A 23,790-nucleotide genomic window follows, 5' to 3' on the forward strand; every position below is an offset into this window, starting at 1 on the left:
TGTTTTTAAAAAATGTGCATTCATCAGGAGATAAAATTAATTGCCATTTATGCTGTAAAATAATTTGGAGGATGAGAAATGCTGATGTTGTACAGTATGCTTTGACAAAAAAAATGAGTGAAATTCATTCCAAAAATAAGCTAATGAAGAGCTTTTAATTTTAGAGATTAAAGTAAAATCTTTACTTTTATAGGAGAGTATAAAAACATTAGATCCTACATTTTACAGAAAGTTTTATTAAATAAATTCACATTCTCAATAAAAATTGAAAATTAGTACTTAATCTAGTACTTAATCTAATCTAGGGTTATCCTGTATTTTTGCATTATTGCTGTAAAATAAAGTGCCTCAGTACATGAATAAAAGAAAAAGAAATAAATTACATCAATTATTTGCATTCTGGTTTTCTTTTGTAAAGAGTGTTAAAAAGAGTATTCCACATGTTTTGTTTTACTTTTTCAATCAGCTAAGAACATTGTTTTCATGCTTTATTTTATTCCAGGTATGGAAGGAGAAAGCAAACTAAGATTAAAACATTCAACAGAATTGAAGTACTTTACTACAACAACTGAATTTAAATTTAAATTTATAATGCTAAATTCAAGACATAAAAAAGGACACACTTCCATCACATAAATAGAATAATGTGTATTAGAAGAGATCTTTGGAGACCATCTGGTCCAGCTCTTTTCAGAAAGTATGATTTAATTTTCAGGTATATGCGCCTTCAAATATTACCTCTTGCATTGTGGAGGAAAAATTACAGAACCAAGATGAAAACTAAAATCAAATCCTAGCAACACACCATGTTTCATAAAGAGCTTTCCATCCCATGGGAGAAAATGGGAGAAAGTGAGAGTCATGTCTACTCAGACCTTAATGATGTTATGTATTGCAAAGGGCAGCACAAGAATTGGTAAAGATGACAGCAAGTTGCAAGAGCATACCTCCAGGAAACAGCCATGTGGAATTACTAGACAAATCCCTTTGGAAGAGATGTCTTGACAGATGCAAGCAAATCTCCCCAGTTGATCTAGGCACATTCCCTAGGCAGAACTCACTTGTGGGTGGTATGCATCATCTGGTTTTCAGCATCTTAATGCATTTTGCTTACACTGCATGCTGCAGGCAGACAGCAGCTTTCTTTACATGGGCTCTGAACGTGATAAATGGATAAAGCCTCACAGATTCAGCTGGTTAACTGAGCGCAAGGCTGCTGCAGCTCCAGACGAAGCTCAGTCATGGTAGCAGAGCATTTTACTCATCCTGGGATGCAGACTGAGTGAGCTCATGTGCTCCAGCAGAACACAGTGCAAAATACCCCTTGCTTTCCTGAAGGCCAGCATCTGAGTTTTGCCACTTTGGTGTCTGGCAGATACAGTGAAGTCCCATGCTCCAGACAAACTGGTACCTTGCAAATTGACAAGTTTGTCTGTCATAAGGCAGTGAGCACAGAAATTAAAATTCTAAATTTCACTTTTCCATCCTGGATTATCATCAGGTCACGCTTATTTCACATAATAAATGCTCTTAATATTCACCAAGATATCAATTCATTTTTCAAAAGGGACTGATTCTTTTCTTATGGTAGAGTTTATGGCTCTAATTTAGAGAAATTAAGATCACTTACATTTCTGTAGTCCAGAAATTTCTGTAATTTAGTCAGCATACAGACACAAAAATTCATAAGAATCTTTCTCTCATTACCTTTGGGTTTGTAACAAGGAGTGGGTACGATGCATTCTTCCTTTATGTGTGGCTTTGTTTTAGAGCTACAGCCTCCTGTATGCATCCCCCTGTGATCAATACAAAGGACCACACGATATCTGAGCCCTTGTCCACAGGTCACAGTGCACTGGAAAAATAAAAGAGGAGAAATGAAAGGATGATTGTGGTATGCTGTAGGAGTAATACATAAAAAGAGAATGTGCAACAGAAGTACATCAAGGGCAAAGGTGATGCAGAAATACTAACCATGTTCATGTAAAATTAGTAATATTTAGCAGTTATGGATAATATATAAAATCAACACAAATATTTGCCTTTTTGGTCTGCACATATACTTGGCTTGGAAGTATAGCCTCTGGAATTCTTTTGCTGTGCACATTCTCAGCACTGGCTTGTGTGCACTACTTGGCTTGTGGCCATCCATCCCAAAATGGATATGCTTAGTAACACCCTGTCAGCTTCATCTAGAGCCACTCTGCTTTGCTTGGATGAAGTACTGAAGCTTATGTGTTAAGAGAGGTGACACTCAGCTATTTTGGAACATGGCATCAAACATAATGGAAAATTATTCAGGCTTTCTTCCCAAAGACACTTTCTTACATCTTTTTTCATTTATTTTTGCTAAGGTACATCACTCTTTCCCCCATGACGGTTATTTCAAAAGTGGTTGGAAGGGTCAAGATCAAACCCAGCAACCAGTGGGAAGGTCTATGGATAGGACCAGCATTACTTTGTTCTTAGATAGCAGCTTGTTGAACACTTTGCAATCAATAAAGAACACCTCATCTGTGGATAAAATATTTTAACTTCTAAGAACTCATCTCGCTCGTAGAAAAACTGCGGTGGTGAGAACCTGAATTCAATATTAGAAAAAACAAGAATTTTCTTGCATGAAACAATAAAAGAAGAGTCAGGGACAAAGAATAAGCATAAAAACCCAGTCGCTTATGGGTTTATAAATTTTTAGAAAATTATTAGAAATTTATGACACACAATTTTTGGCTGAAAAGATGCTGTTACCCGATCATGATCAGCTTGCTGCTTTTTTTGTGTGCATTTACGTTCTCAGTCTATTCTTAGTAGAGGATCACTAATCAACATTTCAAATCTGATTTATTTTTCCATCTTTCTCCCTAACTCTGTTAAATCTTAAATTCACAGCCTTTGAATTTACTTTGTGTTTAGACAAATAGAGTGATTTAAAACAGAGAAAGGAAAATAATAAAAGTTTCTAATTCAACAAGCACACTAAACTATTATTCTCTGCACTGAAGATGTGTTTTCAGTATACAAAATACAAAATCATCAAACATGAAACAGATTACCGGTGACCATTCCTGAGCAAGCCACTTTGGGCAGTCAAATATATTGCAAGGTTGGACAAGAGGCATCTTTGGAGTGTACATGCATTTCCATTCTTCCACGGGGCTAATATGCCCTTGAATGTCTTCCTCCACACATGAGACACTGCGGCTTTGAATGCCCCCTCCGCAGGATGAGGAGCAGGCAGTCCAGGGTGTACTTTCCCATCTGGGAAAAAGCAGAATGTGATACAGAAGAGTCAACAAAAGGAACCCGATGCCCCCGTTACTGGCCCCATAAATGCATAAACTGTTACCTGCAGTTGTTTTTCTTGTTCTTCAGATTGCCCTCAGAAAAAATTACATGTAAGTGGTGATATCAACAAAGCATTCTGATGGGTGCAATCTTTAATTTACCAACTTAAATGTAAAACCTCCTTTCCACATTAACTCTGTAACTACTAATTTTTATTACAATCTCTTTTATTTAGCTGATGCAATTATCATATTTTCACAATATGACACATTCTGAGAAATCTTTGTTACAAATTACTACAAATTACTAGAGGTTCAGTTCGTTCTGAATTTATTATGTTACTTTTGCTAGAACAGGCAAAAAATAGCAGTGCTTCTTTCAGGTGAAAAACTGAGTTATGGAGAAAAAAAATAAGATTGGAGGAAACTTTCAAAGAGAAGAAGCTATATTGATAGATGGATAAATAGACGGATGGATAAATTACATAAGCCTTGTCTTCTTAGACCTGAAGCAGGGGGAAGAATGCAGACACTATTTTTTTCAACAGGTGCCATTTGAATATTGTAATGACAAATCCATACAGCAATGTGTATGCTCCAAAAAAGCCATGAACAAGGGTTTTTTTTTCCACCTCCTATAATGATGCATACACAATAATGTATGTATTGTTTTATATGCATATATTTCTGTTTGCATAAAATGTAGACTGGTATTTCCTCCCTTTATTCAAGCTGCTGTCACAGAGAAGATCCAGGACCTCTGTTACAATAGCTATAAGTGATGTTTTTCTTGTAGTCATAACAAAGTAATTAGTCTCATTAAGTTAAACTTACATGTTCACCAAAGCTGTTAGACAATATGAAATAAATCTATCTTTCCCTCTGATTTTTCGTTGTATCAGCCCATATTATTCCTATCAGCTCCAGTATATTTATGCTCAACCCGCACTTGGATAATGGCTAGAGCTGCTCTAAGACACTGTGTGAAATGGCTCATGTTGATAGTTGTTTATGAATGGTAAAGCCATTAACTAGTTCTATGTGTGAACACAAAGAAGTGGTAGAACAATATTTACACCATGTCATGGTGTGCTCCCTATAAGCCCCATATGTCACAGATATGTATTGTGACATTTTTAATTCAAACGTGACACCTGTGGATTTTTGGGACAAGTTCTCCAGATAAGGTTTCTAACTATCACAAATATAACTGAAGAGAGCTCAAACTGAAACTGGTAAGCAGCAGAAACTCTTGCCACCAACCTGAGCCTGGGATAGGGTTGCTGTGGCTAGAATTCTCTGCAGTTGTTGGGAAAGGCTGCTGGGTGCCTCTGGCAACCTTGGCAATACAAAGATGCTTAATCTAGGCAAGCAGTTTGTTCCTCGGGTTTTATATGTGTGTAAGACAGAAAAGAGTTCTCAGCCACACAGCTCTTAAAGGTGAAACCCTTTCAAGTTACAAAACAGGCAGTACTGACTGAGGATTTGTGAGAGGACGTGGCAGTACACCAAAGCGAGCACTGTATCCACAGAACTGTACCTTTCTTTCGTGATAAAACCCAATGCAGAGAGAGCAGTAGGTAAATCTTGCAGACACTTTCCCAAATTTCCTTTTCACTTCTCCTAAAGTGCCACTTCTCCTAAAGTTTGCTACTCTCCTCTGTCCCCAGTATCAGGTGTCAGCCTCAGACAGATAGTGTGACTGGGGCCATTTTTTGTGTGTGTGTTTTTGTTTCCTTTGTGGGATTTTTATGTTATTTTTTATTTTTTTCCTAAGCTATGTGGATTGAGAGGAATATTTTGTCCTTCTGCCCTGGCCCTGACTCATGCCAACCTTGTGGTCTAATCAGTGTCTGTTTTTTCTGCCACTGAGGCTTGGAGAAGAGACCTGGCACTGTGTCTTCCTTCTGGGAGTGAGGGAGGGAGACATGAGCCCTGTTTGTGGGTTTACAGGACCAGATGTTGAGTGGAAGGTGGGGTAAAGGACTCAGCCAGCAGATGCAGCTTGAGCTGCTGGTAAAAAAGCTGAAAAAAGAGTGGCTGGGTCAGTGGATGTAAAGGAACTGTTGTGGGGTGAGCCCATAATACAGAAAAGCTTGAGAAACTGTATCAGGCTTTTGATCACTTTCAGTGTTAATGAAAGTCAAACACCTCAGGGCATTTTGATCCTTCATCTTGGATTTTCTTCAGACGCAAAAAAGCCTCTGCCCAGCTGCCAGCTCAGGATGCTTTTTCCTTAAATACAATCCTTCCACTGTTGAGTGCTGCTGAATCATCCTCTGATACATGCTTGTTTTTGTCAGTGTGCAAAGCCTTTGAACACAGTGGAAATAAAATATAGCACTCTCAAAGCTAGTCTTATATGCTATATGAATATTCAAGCTTCTGTATTCTTGAACAATGGAGGCTTAATTTTTGAGGTTCATAGTTACATGTTTATTTTTTAATAAAAAATGCAGAAAAATGTTTTCCAGAAAAAAAGGAATGAAAGGCAGGATTAAAATATAGAGTACATCTCATGAGTAGTAATAATGAATCTATGTATGCACCCCCGAGCATTTAGCTGCCAACAGGCAAGCATAGAGCACAGAAAATATAATCTGAAAATTATGGAAATTAAGTACATTTATTGGACATACAAGGGCTGCTCTGAAAGTAACGTCTTCTATTTTAATACACTGGCCCACAACACCAGAAGTAGATGTTGGTGGTATGGCAGTAGAGGCTGAACCTTCCCACCAGCAGTCCACTACATGTTATTACTGTTATTGCTGCTGACAGATGGCAGCAGAGGGGCACTCTGACACAGTGGCATCTGATATGGAAGTGCATATGAAGCAAAGGTGTGGCACTGAATTCCTCCGTGCAGAAAAAATGGCACCCAATGACATTCACCAACATTTGTGAATGTTTGTGGAGGTCAAGCAGAGGGTATGAGCACAGTGAGGTGGTGGATTGTGCATTTCAGCAGTGGCAACAGTGACAAGGGTCACCTCCACTGGTACACATTGTTACAAATGAAGCATGCAGGCATTTTTCATCACTGAGGAAAATGAGGTGCTTCTGGTGGTAGTTATGTTGAAAAACTGTGTTTTGTAGCTGAAAACTTGCTCTATCAAAAAGTGTTATTGTGCTATTTGCACCTGTTGTTGTTTCCATGGAAATAATTAGGAGGCATACTTTCGGAGCAACCTATATACACTTACAAATGACTCATCACACATAAAGATTGCTAATATGAATGGCAGCTGGTTTGTCAAATAAGCTACTCTCCTTCTTATCTTTTCAGTCAGTTTTGGATAGGCTTATGATTTGCTATAGACCCTATGTCAAATGTGAGTACGCTGCATTTGTACAATTATGAAGGAAATCCTCACAGTGACTTGATGGAGACCATTTCCTCACCAAGATGAGACTAGTGTTATGGTGGAGGTTTTTTTTTCTGTAGCATAATAGATATCATGGGACACAATAAATTAACTGAATACTACTGCATGTCCCAGCAGTTTTTCAAAACCACCTGGTTATTATCCCTCATTTACCAAGCATTTTTACCAGCACCAGCCTTATTACCTGCTTTAAAAGTAATTGCTCATGTAATTATTTTCATTAAAATCTCAAGTCTTACATTAAAGATATTTTAATTGTGAGATAATTAATAATATGCATTAGGCCTTGATTCTACTCCAGTCCCTGATCTCTGAGTTGCCAGAGGAGCCAACAGATTAATGCCTCTGGGAAAGGCTTTAGCATAGGTTTGCTGGATCAGGACACAACACTGTCTGAAATCAACATCTCACAGTTTATAAGCATGCAAGAAACAGCAACGTCAGAGAGATAGAAGGTCTGATATTTCATTGCACAGTCATGTTCAGATACGAGTAAAGGAAGGGAAAAGTGTGAGAGAAAAAGATGAAGGGATGGGGGAATACTGTGGGAAGATAGAGAAAGGGACCACACACTTAATAAAGCCACACTACTGCTTCAGTTAGAATATTTCAGTTCTGCAGTTTCAGTTCTGCAGCAATAGAATTTACAACAACAGGTTAGTTGTGGAACATTTTTAGGCTAATCTGCAGGAGTTCACAGGAAAAAGAAAACAGCAGGCATTATCTCATTTTGAGAGTAAAGCAGAACTGCAGAGAAGAGGAAAAAACAATAAATGTATTAGCCAATCCTAGCATCTGGTTGATTGTTTTACATACCGTGGAAGGGGATGGTAGAGGTCATAGGGCATGATCTGCTTGTATCCATCACTGTTAGGAACAATAATGCCAACCCTCTGAGTAGAAGGTATACATAATGAAATAAATACTAAATGATTACATTATACAACTTTTTACACAACATTACAAAAACAAAACCAAAACAAAACAAACCAAAACAAAAAAAAAGTGGTTGCTACCACATTTAAAACATACGCTTTGATCCTACAGTTTCCAAGTCATTAAATAATAAATCATGAATAACTACTGTTTTTATGAATATACTAATTCTTTACTAAGAACCAGCCTACTATCACAAAATGATCCAAATGAATTTTTTGAATAATACTTGAATTTCTAGGTTATAATCTATCATAAGAAAAAAAATTCTCACATGACACTTAGATTTGAAGTACTGAAGATAACTGAACTTCTGTGCAATTCAGAGAGCTCTAGATTAAGCCCATTTTTAGTAACTATATGGTTGTTTCTGCCCTTCAGATAAGACCTCTGCTTTCATAGATGCTGGGATTAGGAACTGAAAGTATCCCCATGCAATAATTTAGATCCTCAGTTCTATTTCTCCACCTTAAATCCAAGCCAATTTTATTCATGTTTAGAATTGGTCTGTTTATTTGGATTTTCCTTGAAGCCAGAAAGAGCTGGAGAGAAGAGTAACTTGTCAGGGCTTCTGTTTACTTTTCTTTTTTCTTTTTTCTTTTTTTTTTTTTGGCACTGTCAAGTTTGGCAGTAATATAGATAAAAACTAGCAATTATCAGAACCGTTATCAGTCAGTAATCTGCAAGGATATCACTTGACATATTCTCAGATACAAGATTTCACTGAACTGCTGGCCTGGAATGTCATACTTTTCCATTTTGATAGATTCTGACTCAGAGTAACTCTCTATGCTCACCCTCTCCCAATTATCTCACATAACTATTAACGTCGAACATGAACCTAGAGTACCTCATATATCACCTTCATGAAAGCCAGGGTGCAACAGGGGGCTTGGGGGCAGGTGGACAGAACCATCAAACAGTAAATACTAGGTGTAAAAGAATAGAAAGCATGTCCGTGTCCAAGTAACAAAGAGAGGAGACTCACTGAAAAGAATGAGGGTGGTGTTTGAGAGTATTATACAGAAGAGAGATGATAGTTATGTTGGGTTTCTGTAAGGAGGAAGGAGAAAAGGAGGGGGAGGAGAGAAAGTATTCTTCATTCTCAAAATAGTTCTTTGTAAATTGGTCTAAATACTCAGAGGAGACTCGATATACTAAGGGTTTTTTTTTTTTTGTGCAATTTGACCGTGACAGAAGGATGGATTCCATTGTGTTTTCACAGTGAAGAGTCAGTGTTAGGTCAGTGAGCTGGAATTTTCCAGCTAATGCGCCGAAAGGTACAGAAACCCTGTGAGCACGTCATGGGGACCTGGATGGATCCTTATCAGTTTGTCAATCTCTGCAGTCACAGGAGTCCCTTATATGCATCTGCATATTTGTATCTAGAGATACAAATTATCTCCACAAAATCTCCACAGAAAGAGGATAACAGATTTGGTCCTGTGAAACTTTGAAAAAGATAAATAGGTCACTTATACTATGGCCAGGTAGCAAGACTTTTCAGATTTTATTTGACTGGTTAATGCTTGCAAAAGTTTGAGAAATTCTATGGATGTATTTTAAAAAGATGGAAAGAAACCATTTTTTCTCATTTTCTTTCTCTTCTTTTTTCTTTTTATTTTTCATTTTATTTTCCTTTCTCTTTTGGTTCATACTTTTGAGAATCTGCTGTTTTCCTGACTGCTCTATCACTGCTGCAGAAGATCTACTCTGAAGCCTTTTGCACTTTCCAGCTCACCAGTTTGCTGAGGAGTGGTTGGAGAAAAGATTAATATACAAAGTTCAGAAATGAAATAATTATACTATAAAAGCATCTAGTACCTAAGAAAGAAACAGATTTCAAAACATTTCTCTCTCATTGCAGTGAGAAATATTTTCTTTCTAATAAACATTGTCTGTATGCATAAGCCAGGCCTGCATGTATTAGAATGCATAATATCCAAGGCCATTCCAATGGAAATAACTGTACTACATCCAAACACTGTTATGAAGACTAAATAACATTTACAAAGCACTAAATTAATATTGTCATTGGAAAGGCTTGACACTCAAAGAATTCTACATTCATAAAGTACATTTCTGTAAATGGTATAAAGCTCCACAGAATTATTGACACTGCCCTTGTGCATGTGAGGGGCTGCCAAAAGTTCACACATTGGCTCTTACAGATCCAGGTAAGCTCCACGGTCAGAGTGTGGACAAAGTGCCTGACACTGATATGCAAAGGTTACATTTATGGTTTTAAATATCAATTTGAAGGCACAGCAGAACAGCATATGGTCATTACACCACTAACGGCAACTGCATCGTTATAAGCTGCTCTTATGTACTGTTTTGTTGAATGTGTATGTGTGTTTATAGCTCACAGAAAAAGAGCTGACCTAAGTGAAGTATAGAAGAAGTACTTCCTAGATGATTTTGGTGAATCTGTACTTAAGTAGACAGAGTGGCTTAAATTCCATGAACCTATCAACACATCATAATCCTACAAAAATATGGAAAAGATCTAGGATATGGGCTTTGTTCAGTGAACATTACTTGGGCAACATAAAGAGGATAATGTGCTAAATAAGCTACTAATGAGCTTAACAGAGAGAGCTACTAATAATTTTTCTACTGCACTGAGATTTCTGTCCGGCACTGAAGTAGCAAACTGAATTAATTTACACAACATCCGGAACAAACTTGCTGCAGAAGGAGCAGGAGAGCATGAAGAAATTTTGAAGAACTGTTATGTCTCTCATGTCTGAAACCTCTCATGTCTCTTAGACCTACAAGTTGTTTCATATATTCTGCAGATTAGTTTGTTTTCCTTCTGAGTACAGGCAATGACAGTGCAATTGCTCTTCCAAGGCATATGTTCAGCTGGAGCTGGAACTGCACATGCCAGAGGTGGGTGTGCTGTACCCAGGTCTGCCATCCGTGCAAATATTTGGCTTTCCTCTGGGACAAATGCCTGCAGCAGCTTTCCTTGAAAGTATTCCTCCACAGATACTTTCTTCACTTAAGCTAACCCTTTAGCATAAATGGCAGGCTTGAACATCTCTGTTCTGTAGCTCCCTGATAACTCTCTTGGAGTATGAGTCAGTCCTTCCTACCTCCCTTTTCCACATGTCCATAGCTCTTGGGTCAGCATCTGCCAAGCTAGCAGACACCTGGGGGTTGAGAAGGGCTGACCACACTCCCTGTTGCCCGGAATTGCTACTTTTTTTCCCAATGGGGACTCATACAATAACTTATGAAGTGAAAGGAAATACTTGGGAGATATGAAAAAGTTCATCATATATGACAAGACGGAGATTTAGCAACCAAGCAATTAACCCTATGAGAGCTCCAATTATCACTAGACAGATTACAGGCTTGTGAAAAAGTCTCAAATTTAATTCTACAAATCCTGTCACCTAGAGTGGTATGTGATACTGCTCCCACTTGGCACAGCGCTCAGTAATAATAAAACAGAGTGATAATGTCACCTTTTGCTACAACATCACTGTCTGCTCTGAGAAAAAGATAATCAGATCCTTAAAAAGATGGTATCTGTTAAGGTTTCCATATGCTGGTCTTTAAAATTATCACAACTTTTATTCAGAGCTAGGATTGATGGCATCTACTGCAATACCTTCATACAGGTAATGCTGGTTTTTGAATACTTACTTTTGCAAGTACTGCATGTTGTAATACTCAGATACACAACCAGTATGAATTCCACTGTGCTTATTCCTTTAGGTATCAGTGACTTTATTATTAGTTTTTGATATTGCACTCTATCAGTATGGGACTTGAAGATTTACGATGTATTCTGTTTTTAACAATTTTTGCATCTTTGAAGATTGGTAGAAGGCAACTGTCCCCTACCTAAACATGTTTCAAATAGACTCTCATTAATCAACCAATGCAAGATATTGTTGAGGAAGCTATATTTTTGTGCCACCCTCCAGAAATTTCCCACTTTAGACATAAAATTCAGCACAATGTTTCATCTTTGCAATAAATTACTTCCTCATGGTGTACAGACTTGAAATTCTAGAAAACATTGTTTACTTATCACTACCACAGACTACTGAAGTCTAAGCTCTTTACAGAACTTGAAATAGATGTTATTACTTCAAAGCGGGAAAAATACTTACGTCCTGTTGCATCACTTCCGTAGTGCTTCTGAAAATTTCCACCTTTTTAATTCTGCTTAATATTTTATGGTGGTTTGGATAAGGACTGATTGAGGTAAGTACAGAAATTTGTTATGTTAACAATGGACTATCCAGTGCAAATATCTTTTACTGACCACCTTACTACTTGCTGTAATTGTCTTCTCTTCTGGATGAAGGATGTAATAAAACAGACTACTTGCCATAACTTCATCTTGGATGGACAGATACCTCTTTTTGATGCGTATTACAGTACAAGGTTTTCGTTGTGGTTTGTTATCTGATGAATCCTGACAGGTTTTTTTTTGCCTATCTTTTGTCTTTCTTTAATATAAATTACCTCCTGAATTTGCTCTGCTATTTATATCTTTGCTCTGATGGATGTTTCCTGGCCCACCCTTCCTGCCTGTTCTGACAAACTCATTTTATAGCTTAACTTAAATGCCTTTTGCCCTACCCAAGAATTCTAGTTTTTGCCTATTTGACTTGAAAATTGCTTTTTTATGCATTAGGAGTATCTGCAGATGGTCTTTAACCTACACTTGAACTTACTTGATTCTGGTTACAACTACCAGAACATTTCCAGTGCTATCAGCTCATTCTTCACCTACATCTGTGTCTGGAGACATATGTACTGCCATTTCTTCTCCATGTATCATGATTTCCAATTAGCCTTCCTGAAAACTTACACAGTGATTCCCTTCTTACTGCTCTGAATTGTTTTTCACCTATTAAACTTCTTCCTTATTTTTTATGCAAAATGTATTACCTTAGCTCTTGCAGCTTAGGTAGTTCCTCTGTAGCATTTTGACTGGTTAAGAATAAATTGTAAGCAGGATGACTGATGTTTGTTGACTATGCTCTCTCATTTGCAGGCTGCACACTTTCTGCCAATGCCAATCTAACTTCTGTAGCACATGCAAATTCAGCCATGCTACTGCAAAAGGCTTTTTTCATCCTCTGTTTTGACAAAACCTTCATGTCTCATCTCTCCATGGAACTGCTGTTTGTAGCTGGTAAGTCTGTCTTTAGAATCTATGACTGGCTGTGGAAATTGAGACTAGATCCTGTAAGCAGAGGAAACCAAGGTTCAGAGAACTCTGTAAGACAGAAACCCTTCTCAACTTCTTCAACAAATTAAGAACTTAAGTAAAAATGTAAATCTACAAAAGTGATTGCTTGTCTGAGGCAGACTTTGGGAAACGGTGTTATTATGACAAAGGTCTTATATCCATGCAATAAACAGAGATACTGCCAAAAAGCCCAGTATCTGGAGTATCTGGGATATTTCATATGAAAATTAAAATCTTTCACATATCCCACTCAAAGTCAATAATCAATAAATGATCCACTGTCTCAAACCTCTCTCATCATTGTAGACATATGACTGCTACTGTGTAAATCATAAAGCTCTGCCCACCTATTAAAAGACACACCAGCACTGCATAGAATCATAGAATGGCTTGAATTGGAATGGACCTCAAGAGTAAACAGGTTCCAATGCTGCAGACAGGGTTGCCAACTGCTAGACCAGATTGGCTGGATTGGCCATACCTTCAATGATAGGACACCTATAATCTCTCTGGTTAACCTGTTCTAGCATGTCACCACCTTCTCAGTTAAAAAGTGTCTCCTGACATCTAATATAAATCTCTCCAAAACCTACATATCTTTCCTCTGCTGAGGGCTCCAGATCCAGATACAGTATTCCAGGTGAGGTCTCACAAGGGCAGAGCAGAGAGGGACAGTCATCTCCCTTGCTTTGTTGGCCATTCCTCTTTTTATACAAATCAGGGTACCACTGGCATTCCAGGCCACAAGCGCACTGACAAACTCACACTGTTAGCTTACATTTTTTTATCTACAAGAACCGTAAATGTTTCTCAGCAGAGCTACTCTCAAGGAGTCCTTCTCCCACGCTGTATACATATCTGGGATAACCTCTACCCAAGTGCAAAAGCTGTTTGGTGTCATCAGCAAATTTGCTAATGGTGCACTTGATCCCATTATTTATGTCACTGATAAAGATACTAAAAAGTCCCAAGACTCTGGGGAATGTCATCCACTTCTGGACTCCACCTGGATACAGAGCCATTGACCATTACCCTCTGCCTGTGACCTTCCAACCAAGTCCTTATCTACCAATAAGCCCACCCTCCAAATCCATATCTCTCCAATTTAGAGATAAGGATGTGATGGGGGAAAAGGCAAATGGATTCACTCCAGTTTCATTCATCTTCCAAAAATAATCTAGTGAAAATAGGAACACTGCACTGTTGTGTTACTCGTTTCTTAATTGTTGTCTACTGCAAAATCTTTAGAGTAACAAACTAAAAAAAATGCTTTTAGCAATTTTCTGATTCAGGTGACAATTTTTAATGAAGTGAGGAGAGCTCTGCTGCTGATTAAGAGCATACTCTGCATTGCCCTTTTAATCATAAATATTTACTCACCACTCAAACATCTGTTTCTCTTGAATGAAGTGTATAAAAGTTATGATGCACAAGTTTGCCAAGAAACAGCATTTATGTTCACATTACAATGTGTTTTCAGAATCACTGAAGTATAATAGTTAAGTGAAAATGTGAGAAGAAAATCTCTGATGGGAAGGAAAACAAGCTTGCAATTTTGCTGTAGAACCCCACAAACCTTGCATGTTTGATAATTCTTTCAGATCTCTGAGTACTGAAAATCTTGCTTGAACTTCAGAGTTTTCCAAATATTTCACACCAGTTCTACCGTTATTTCTGTGGGTAAGCTTACTGATAATGTTCTAGAAGATTCTAGAATTACTGCCTGTGCAGAATGGGCTGGCGTTTTCAGCAAAGTGACAAAACAGACACATGCTAGAGGCTTGCTATTGTGAAGTTTGTGAGACAACTGCTGCATGAGTTAGAATCTTTGCTGAAGATGCCTTTGGAAATCTTTATACAGCATTGAAATGTCCTGGTAAAAACATCAGGAGAGCTTTTGTAACTCAGAGAAGCCCATATTAATGTGCTTCAGAGATAGGTATGATGTAAACAATAGAACAGATCAGTAAAAACAAAGAACAATGCACCTGGGAATGCAACCTAAAAGCTGAACATGAAATCTAGAAGCAGCAGTGATTTTACTCCAGAGAGTACCTCACAGTGATGAGTAGCATAAAAACCTTCAACACATTTGTGAAAATTGCTTTTTAGAGGAATGCTTTTGAATTATAAAAGGAATGGTATGTTCAATTTACAGCACGTCAGATTTGCCCTGTATGTCTTTAGCACACCCATTTAAGTCAAGTCTGAACAGACTTCTTTTTCTAAGAGCAGAAAAAAATCGTTTCTCCTTTCATTAGAATGTATCAGTCAGGAGGATACTGTTGACAGCTAAAAGCACTTTTCCAAACCCTCAAGAGTGTGAAGTTTTGGATAGTTAAAAGACTTCAATTAAGCGAACTCCTGAAATAAGAATGTTGGATGCAACCACATCGAAGGGGATAGATTGATAAAATTGACATAATCTTCCACTCACCGCTTTGCCTCTATGTGAAAAACTGTATTTCCATCCCCCCCCACCCCTCAAAAATTGATTCATTTTCCACATTTGTTCTTTTTTTTTTTTTTTTTTTTTTTTTTACTTGTCATAATGCCAGCAATGTTATCTATTTTTCATAATGAGCACAATAAAGTGAAAAGTTTTCACATTCTAAGCCTAAAGAGACAAGTAATTGGAAGTTTACATGACAGTCATAGTAGTCATTTTATTATCTCTTTCTGACTATTCCTTGCTGAAAATTTTTATGTAACCTCTCTGTCTTGGTTGTTTTATTCAGTGTCACTGTGGTCTTCCAAAATCATTTTCTGAGGCATTCACTGACACACCATAAGAAGAGTCAGCAACCACTAATCAGATATGCCTCACTGGAACTACGTTTGCCAGGAAAAAGAATTATGATCTTGTTTTATACTGGAAGGGCAGAATGGCTGACACACAGCAAATGCTCTGAAGTGCTGAGATGCCTCCTCCTCCGCAATCCAAGTCCTGTTGTTCTGCCTTACCTACCCTCTTCTTGACTGTAAGAAAGCATCAAGATTCCAGAAGTTACCACAGATTTCCTCTCTTTTTTTGTCTATTGTTGGTTATTCAATTCTTTACAAAGACACTTCTGAAAACAATCTTTTGCAATTTGGCATTCTGTGAGGTTATTTCCAAAAAGCCAATTGCTTCCTGTTACTGCCTGTACCCCGGAATGGCAGAGCTGGGCTTCTAAATGACTTTCCTTCCCCTCAGGGTCTTTATATCAACAATTTTGCCTTGGTATGTCTTATATAAAACAAAAATCACTTCCTGAAATCTGCCCAGAAGTTATTTTTTTCTTTTTTCCTCTATGCAGTTGTCTTAGCGTTTACACACATCATTTAAATTTATTGGGAAAAGTATGGAAAAAATCCTTAGTACAAATTCCTGAGGCAAATAGTGTATTTGACTCAGAGTTGTATTAAAAAAAAAAAAAACAACAAAACAAAGCAACTTAGGCTTTAAGAAAAGAAAAAGCTCCAAAAAATAGTTTTCTCACTGCTACCTACCATGAAAGGTGAATCTTAGAGACAGATTTCATATTAATTCACATCTTTCAGCAACCCTGTTTTCAGAGGCACTCATACATATGTCTCCCTGATCAGACCTACCTGATTGACATCTACTTAAAAAAAATCCAAAGACACCATTTTTGATTTGAGAAAACCACCAAGGAAAACATATAGGGTCTTTTCTACAGTAAAGTTTCTAAATGGAATTATTAATATATTTAAGTAACCAGAAAAATCTTTTTTACATATACATATATTACATTACATTACATTACATTATATTATATTATATTATATTATATTATATTATATTATATTATATTATATTATATTATATTATATTATATTATATATATATATGTATACTTGGTGGAATGAACTAGAATAAGTGAAACTAAATACTGAACTGGGCAGAACACTGCTAAATAAAAATAGTCTTGTTGCATTGTGAGTAGGCAATCTCTACATGCTCAACAGCAAATGCTTTTCACAAGCCCTATTAAAATTGCATTCTTTCTGTGATACACTTAAGGCTTCCTAATGAAATAGATGATAAAATATGTAAGTTAAAGAATGCACAATACAAATGAAACAATACTGAATTTTGAGATTTGGTATTTCCACTTCTTAATTTGAGGAGATTTTCACTTCTAACTGTATGATAACAATTGTAGCTTTTGATTAGTTCCAACAAGAGCTGCCACTAAAAATGCATTTACTAGAGAAAAGGAGTATAAACTGCCATACATTTTGGTTTAATATATCTGTAGTGATGGATAAACCTGAGTGTTATCTATAGTTATGAAAACAAACTTTAATGCAAGCTTGTTAGAAGAGATAAAATAAATCTTGATTTTGGACAGGTCTGTTCTGCTCTGATAACGTCATAACGCTTACCTAGTCTGAAGCTATTACAGTTGGTTATGGGAAGAAATTACGCTCAGTCAGGTAAACACATCATCCCAGAAGTCTCTAAAAGCATTCTTCTTCTCCTGGCTACTTTTTTTTCTTATGGCAACCCCCAGTAATTTGAAGGGCTATAACATATTTTCATGTGACATTTGATTGTGAACTCTTTATCAAACTTGACACAGAACTATTCTAGAGAGAAAGGAGATAAATAAATGGGCATCTCTTCATGTGCGCTTGCTGAGTAGCCCTCAAATGTCTTTTAGCAAAGCCACAAAAGAGGACCAAGAGGTTTAGATTACACAAATAAATGCTTGCGGTTTGCGAGTGGTTACAGACTGATTTCTACTGAAGTTCAGGGGAGTCAGTGCAACAAAAGACCAGTCCTTTTTGTGGTTTTGTTCCTCTTCTTATACATGGGAAATCTGCCTCCATGGTCTTGATATTTTTACTATTAATCTTTTGAGGAAGAATGTTTGGCGTGGAAGTGGAGATGGTCTTGTGCACAGGCCCAAGTTGCAACAAATCCCTATGTTACGTTTATTACAAGCTGCCACGACTGCAAGTATATTTTTTATCAAGAAGAAATCATATACATGAATAATAATAATTTAAAAAAGAACACCTCTGATTCCTCTAATTGTGATGACAACCATTTTCCAACAACATTTTTACCCCATTTCACTAAGACCTAAGAGATGTGTGTTGATGATAGTCAATTTTTTTCCTCTCACTTTATGATTAATGAGGCAAAATGCAATCTGTGGGGAAGAAACAACCAATTGCAAATCCAGTTCTAGTAATGTACAGGTGCTTAACTAAGATCTTTTTCTATAGAACAGGTCCTGAGGATAAGAAGAAGATTGAATGGCATAGTCAACACTAGCAACAAAATATTTTCTTAACTTTACATTTTTAAACTGGACTCTTAAAATTAGAACCAACTGACCTTGCAGGACAAGGATCCAGATTACACTCCTGAAGTTTTGGCTTTGGCTTGATATTTTCAGGGTAATAGTGACAGTATTGATCTGCTACTACCCGATTGCTCCTCAGATCAAAACATTCAGCAGAAGTCAGTTGATAACCTGCAACGCACAGTGGAAGAAATAATATGTGATGTAGTGTTTTTCTTGTTTCTGCCTGAAATACATCGAAGTTTTGGTTTTATAAAAGGCTAGCTGAAAATATGCATGATTTTGGACACAGCAGCTACAATTTCACAGACAAGGTTAAAAACAACAGCTTCATTTACAAAAATTCACACATCATAAAATATTCAAAAGTTAAATAGGTAAAATGCTGGATCAAATGATAAATAGTCACTAATACTGATGATTTCTGTAGTTTCAGATCTCCTCCTTACTGGTCACAGGATATGCTTAAATGTAACGCAAAAACTTGCATCCGTTTTATTAAGAGGCATGTTCTTCAGATGTTTAAGATGTTCTTCTCAAAATGTTAGGAGGATGTAGCAGACACTGAACAAACATGATCTTGCCTGCTCTAAATTACGTGCAGTAAGAAACCAAAGGTAACAGCTATGGTCATGTACAAAATCAGAAATCTAAAACAAAAAGAAAAAATAAAGTCTGAGATTTATTGGACATTGAGAATCTTACATGCAGTTTCATTTCAGAAGGGTAAAGCTGCTGATTAGTGATAGTGAGAAATGAAGAAGGGAGACATCCAGTGACTCCAGATGGGTCCAAATCCCATAAATCCTTTACGTCTGACAGCTGTAGCATGAAGTGTGATCATGTGGATATTCAAATGTATTGAGTACAGAGTTCAAACGACGCAAAAAATGCAAAGAATACTATAATTGTTATTACATCTCTCCCTTCCTTAGCTGTAAATACTTTCATGCATAGATTTTGCCTATTTTAAAGGACTTAGTTCAGAAGCTGGAACAGATATTACATGTATATGACTATTTCTGGAATACAGTGGTAAATTTTTACCTCCTCCACAGGATGCTGAACAAGGGAAAAAATCAGTTTCTCTCCATCGATGAATGATAGGCTGATAGAAGATAAACTGCACCGAACTGTCAGCAGCACCAACATAGGCAATCTGAAAAAGATGCAAAGATAAAAAGTGAACCAAATATTAACACTAAACTCCTGCTCTCAGTACTATTTTATCATTATGTTTTCTCTTTTTCTCTTTTCAGGAGAACTTAAAAGTATTTCAGTACTGCCTTCTTTCTACATTTTCAACAAGTTGCATTGTTTAGGAAACATTGCTTTCAATCTGTCCTTACTTTTCTTTCTTTCCAAAAACAAAGAGACATCATGAAAATCTAGACTGAAAAACAGAAGCAAAAATATGACAAATTGATCTGACAGTATAATCTGGTTGTTTGTTTTGTTTTCTTCTGTAGATGGACAGAAACATGACTACAAATCAAAGTAAAATTTGAAGAGAGGGAAGAAGATGAAAATACTACAGACTATGTTGAGGGCTGAAAGAGATCTGGCCCGCTGAGACTAAGGCTGCCCTTTTCTAATTAAACAGTGACGTATACTCCCAACAGGAAAAAAAATACAGCTGTAGCAATACAGCTTCTTCAGCAAATGGGAGGCCTTCTGCATGGCTTAATATCGTAATAAGTTTGTCTGTCAGAAACAGGATATCTAATTCCCTGTGTGAGGACAGTGCATTAATCACACACTTCAGAAGGGTCTTTCTGGGCTCGTGAAAGCCTCATGCACTCCTGGGAAAAATGTTCTGCTGTGCTGGAAGCCATTCATGGAGGTCTCATATCTAAGTGTGCAGAAAAAGACTTGACTGGGGAGAATTCTGCTCTTACCCTTTGTTTTTTAAGGATCATCAGTGAGTCTTAAACTGAAAAGATGTACTCAGCAATAGGGTCTTCACTGAATCATGAAGAACAGAGTGAGAGCTCACATAGAGCTTACTATAAAAGGAAAGAGATGAAAAAGAGTTCACATGAAAAAATCAGGAATTCAAAAGAGTTTATCTCCCTGCAGACTATTCCGGTGTGTCTGCAGAAGTATCTGTCAGTTCCAACAGAGAGAAAAGGCAGAAGTCCATATTTTCCAGTCTAAGGTGGAAGTCACTCATATGGCCATGATAACAACATAGGCAGGAAAGAATTGCAAAAAACCATAGCTATGAGCTAAAATGATACAGAACAAGCAAGTGAAATAAGCAGGCACAGTATCATTTATTTTTTTAAGGAATACTGTAAGCAGAGCAGGAACAAAAAATGGTTATTCCATGCAGCAAAAATGTCTTTTTCAATTTTGTTTGACAGTTTTCTAAAGCTAAGATCTTGATCCAGGGCAAAACATCAGCCTAAGCTTTGCAAGACTGAATGTGACATTTTACAACTATGTGCTTTAAGAAATTTTTGCTGCACAAGGCTTTCACACACTGAAATACTCAGATCTGGAGTTTTGACCCTTGCCATATTTGCAACACACTGCTAGATATGAGAAATGCCAGTGCTGAAAAAAGTCCTCTTACTATCACAGTGAGTGTTGAATCCTTATGTCACTGAGCCACTGATCCAGAGAAAATGGCATTAATTTTGCTTGCAAATAAAATCCTGTCTAAACATATTGATAGCAGACATCAGCAGAACTCAGATTGTAGAGCAATCACCCCTACATTTAGGCATTGCAATCCACTGGTGAGCATCCTTGATTTCCAGGTTTCAGGGAACTTGGGAGTGCTCAGAACAACAGCACATCCCTCAATCTGTAACACCAAGAATATCAAAAGTCTTATAAGAGCTAGTTTAAATCGCAGTCCTCAGTCTATCCATCAAAAATTAGCTGTCTAAAATTACTGCAACTAGCAACTAGAGATATACTTTTTCTTGTAAAGATAGTTTCAAAAATCATAGCTTGTAACCTGTTTTTTTTTTTGTAAAAGATTATCTAGAATGGCACCACAAAAGGTCTAAGATGTTGCTCAGCCAATGTTTGGAACTGATAAAAAAAAGTACTGGTTTGAGGGATAACCACAGAATATTTAATGAAAACAACAAACTTCTGATCTGAAATAAAAAGGCAGCATAATGTTTTTGAATCATTCGGAGCACTCTTGTGACCATAACTGCAATACCTGCTCTAATCTTTGTATTATATTAACTTTCTCTTGAAGCCTCTAAATTCAATCAATTCACATAAAGAAACCATTAAAAACAACAACAACAACAACAAACAAAACAAAAAACAAATAAACAAACAAAAACAAAAACCCACAAAAAAGCAACCAGAAGCAAAACCACCACCAACAGCCACCAAACCCAGCCCTTCCATGCTTGATTTTGGCAGCATGTGCCTGAACCATTTATCTACATTTGCTGAAGAACACAATAATTGTTTGCTTTGGTGATTGTCAAATTTAATCAGCAGTTTATAACCAGCAGGGATAAACAAGAAGCTATCAATGTTAATTGCGGGGTTATTTCATGATAAGTGTACTCAGAAATATTTTCACATTTAACAAAATTCTTGTACTGGGGAGGGAGAAAATGTATCCCTTATTCCTAGTGTGTGTCCTAAGCTAGGAGACAGGGAAGGGGTTATTACTGCATATTGTCCTGTGTCTTATGAAACTTGATCTAGTGTATTCTGATCTAACTCCAGGCCAACATGCTTATTAGGAAACTTAAATGGTTTTTCCACATTATTATTACAAATATTTTCTGCAAGTGCCAAATCCCAAATCTTCGGGTGTGATTTATTAGTGCCAAGTTTAATGTTGAAATCTTCTAAGATAACATACAAAGGAACTGGGGATGAGAGCATGGAGAACTGTCCTTTTGTGGCATATGTAATTTTGTGCTTTGTGCTGGGTCAGAAAACCCAAAGCTTTAGTATAATACTTTCTCTGCTTAGCGTGCTTTGATATTCCTGTTCTCATGCAGTGACACTTTACATTGAAAAGAAAAGAGGATGTGCAAGAATTTTGCTGCTGTTCATATTTTGTTCTTGAAGCCAAAAAAGGAGTCAGGGAAAATAATTGTACAGGCTTGTTTCAAATGACATAACAGACACAAGGAGAGATGTTGAAGTTTTTCAAGCATATTGTGTAACACAATAACAGAAGACGGCACCATGATTCCTCTGAATTAGACTTTTAATTGCCTTGGAGTGCTGAAAAGACTCTCGACTTTTTGCTCCAGGGAACATATGTACTGTACATTTCTGGATTTATATCTCTTGATCATGACAGCCCTGTGTTGTTTTTAAGTGGAAGACAGCTTTCTCTGCCACTTCTCCACCCAGGTTCTAGGCTAGATAGAGAAATCACAGTGAAATTACATTGTCTCCAATTTACCATGGACTACATCTCTGAATCAAATTTGCTTACCATGCCCCAACCTAGGATTAAGGTAGATAAGGTCACCTTTAGGTTGATGCGATGATTTGTAAAAAGCCTTTAAAGTAATACTCAGAAAACAGAAACAGAATTTTTTCAAGGTTCAAATCTTAACTGAATTCCTTCCAAAAGAAGAACTAGACAAAAGCCAATGCAATGAATTGGCTAGCATAGCTGTCAGCTATAAAGGTTACTGAATTAGCTACTACTTCTATCAACTATGATAATCTGTACAGAATTCACTACTCTTGTGACAACAGAAGCAGAAGCTTCTGAAATGAGGAGACAACAAGAGCAAAGCCAAATATTCCAAAACCTGCCCTGATGCATCTCTTCTTAAATTTGTGGATACTATTGTTAACACCCTACTCACCCATGGAAAAAACATTTCACCACTAACATCACATTAGTCATATAAGAGAATGCAGCTTGAATATGCTTAGTCTGTACTGCAGAATATTTATTACCAATAATTTAACCATGGTAATATCTAAGAAATTAATGTAAAAAATTAAAATCCTATTGAGATATATAGTTCACAAAAATGAAAAGTAAAAAGTTAAAAGGCAATATTTGCCACAAAAATATTTTTTTATAATGATGAAAAAGAATTAAAAAATGGCATCAAAGTATTATGTTACTTAAAAGTCATTGATTTTTGAAACTGACAATTTTGAAAATTTAAAGGATACCAGAAAAAAACACACAATACATCTTGACAAAACAATAGAAAATGAATATTTGTCTCTACTGTGTCAAATGAAAATGTCAAGGTAGATTTTAGACCAGCAATATTTTAAACACGAATGTAAGATTAAGGGTAACAAATCTCCAGATCCAAAAAGCATTCACTCAGTAGTACCATGTAACCTCTGAAGAATACAAGAATGGAAATCATGTATGACGCATTTAGCTTACTTTTTTAATCTGAATGAAAGAGCTATTGTTTAAACCAAAGCAAGACAGAAAATCTTAACAGAAGATTTAGAAGATGCTTCATGAGACCAGTAATCTCTACCTATGTACTAGGCTTATAGGTGGAATTAAGAAAAAGAGCAGAACTCAAAGATAGGTCTCTGAGAAGAGTGATGCTGTCCAAGCTTCTCAATCTACTTCACCAAGGAATCCTTTGAGACAGGACTTTTCTTGTTCCCTTGTCAAATGAAAATTCACATGAAATAATTAGATCTTGCCA

General features: G+C 36.8%; 1 protein-coding gene across 2 annotated transcripts in view; it reads right to left on the bottom strand.

The window, feature by feature from the left end:
• Nucleotides 1–23,790, bottom strand: part of ADAMTSL1 (ADAMTS like 1) — a 352,419-nt gene that overhangs the window by 84,248 nt on the left and 244,381 nt on the right. For both annotated transcript variants that reach the window (XM_052701099.1, XM_052701100.1), the window contains 5 exons: nucleotides 19,199–19,310; nucleotides 18,184–18,322; nucleotides 7,490–7,540; nucleotides 3,054–3,258; nucleotides 1,708–1,855 (listed from right to left, as the gene is read on the bottom strand). In XM_052701099.1, coding sequence (XP_052557059.1) covers nucleotides 1,708–1,855; nucleotides 3,054–3,258; nucleotides 7,490–7,540; nucleotides 18,184–18,322; nucleotides 19,199–19,310 — 655 coding nt within the window. The remainder of the gene's footprint in view (nucleotides 1–1,707; nucleotides 1,856–3,053; nucleotides 3,259–7,489; nucleotides 7,541–18,183; nucleotides 18,323–19,198; nucleotides 19,311–23,790) is intronic.

The sequence above is a fragment of the Tympanuchus pallidicinctus genome, unplaced genomic scaffold, assembly GCF_026119805.1.
Source record: "Tympanuchus pallidicinctus isolate F22 unplaced genomic scaffold, pur_lepc_1.0 scaffold4, whole genome shotgun sequence".
NCBI lineage: Eukaryota > Metazoa > Chordata > Aves > Galliformes > Phasianidae > Tympanuchus > Tympanuchus pallidicinctus.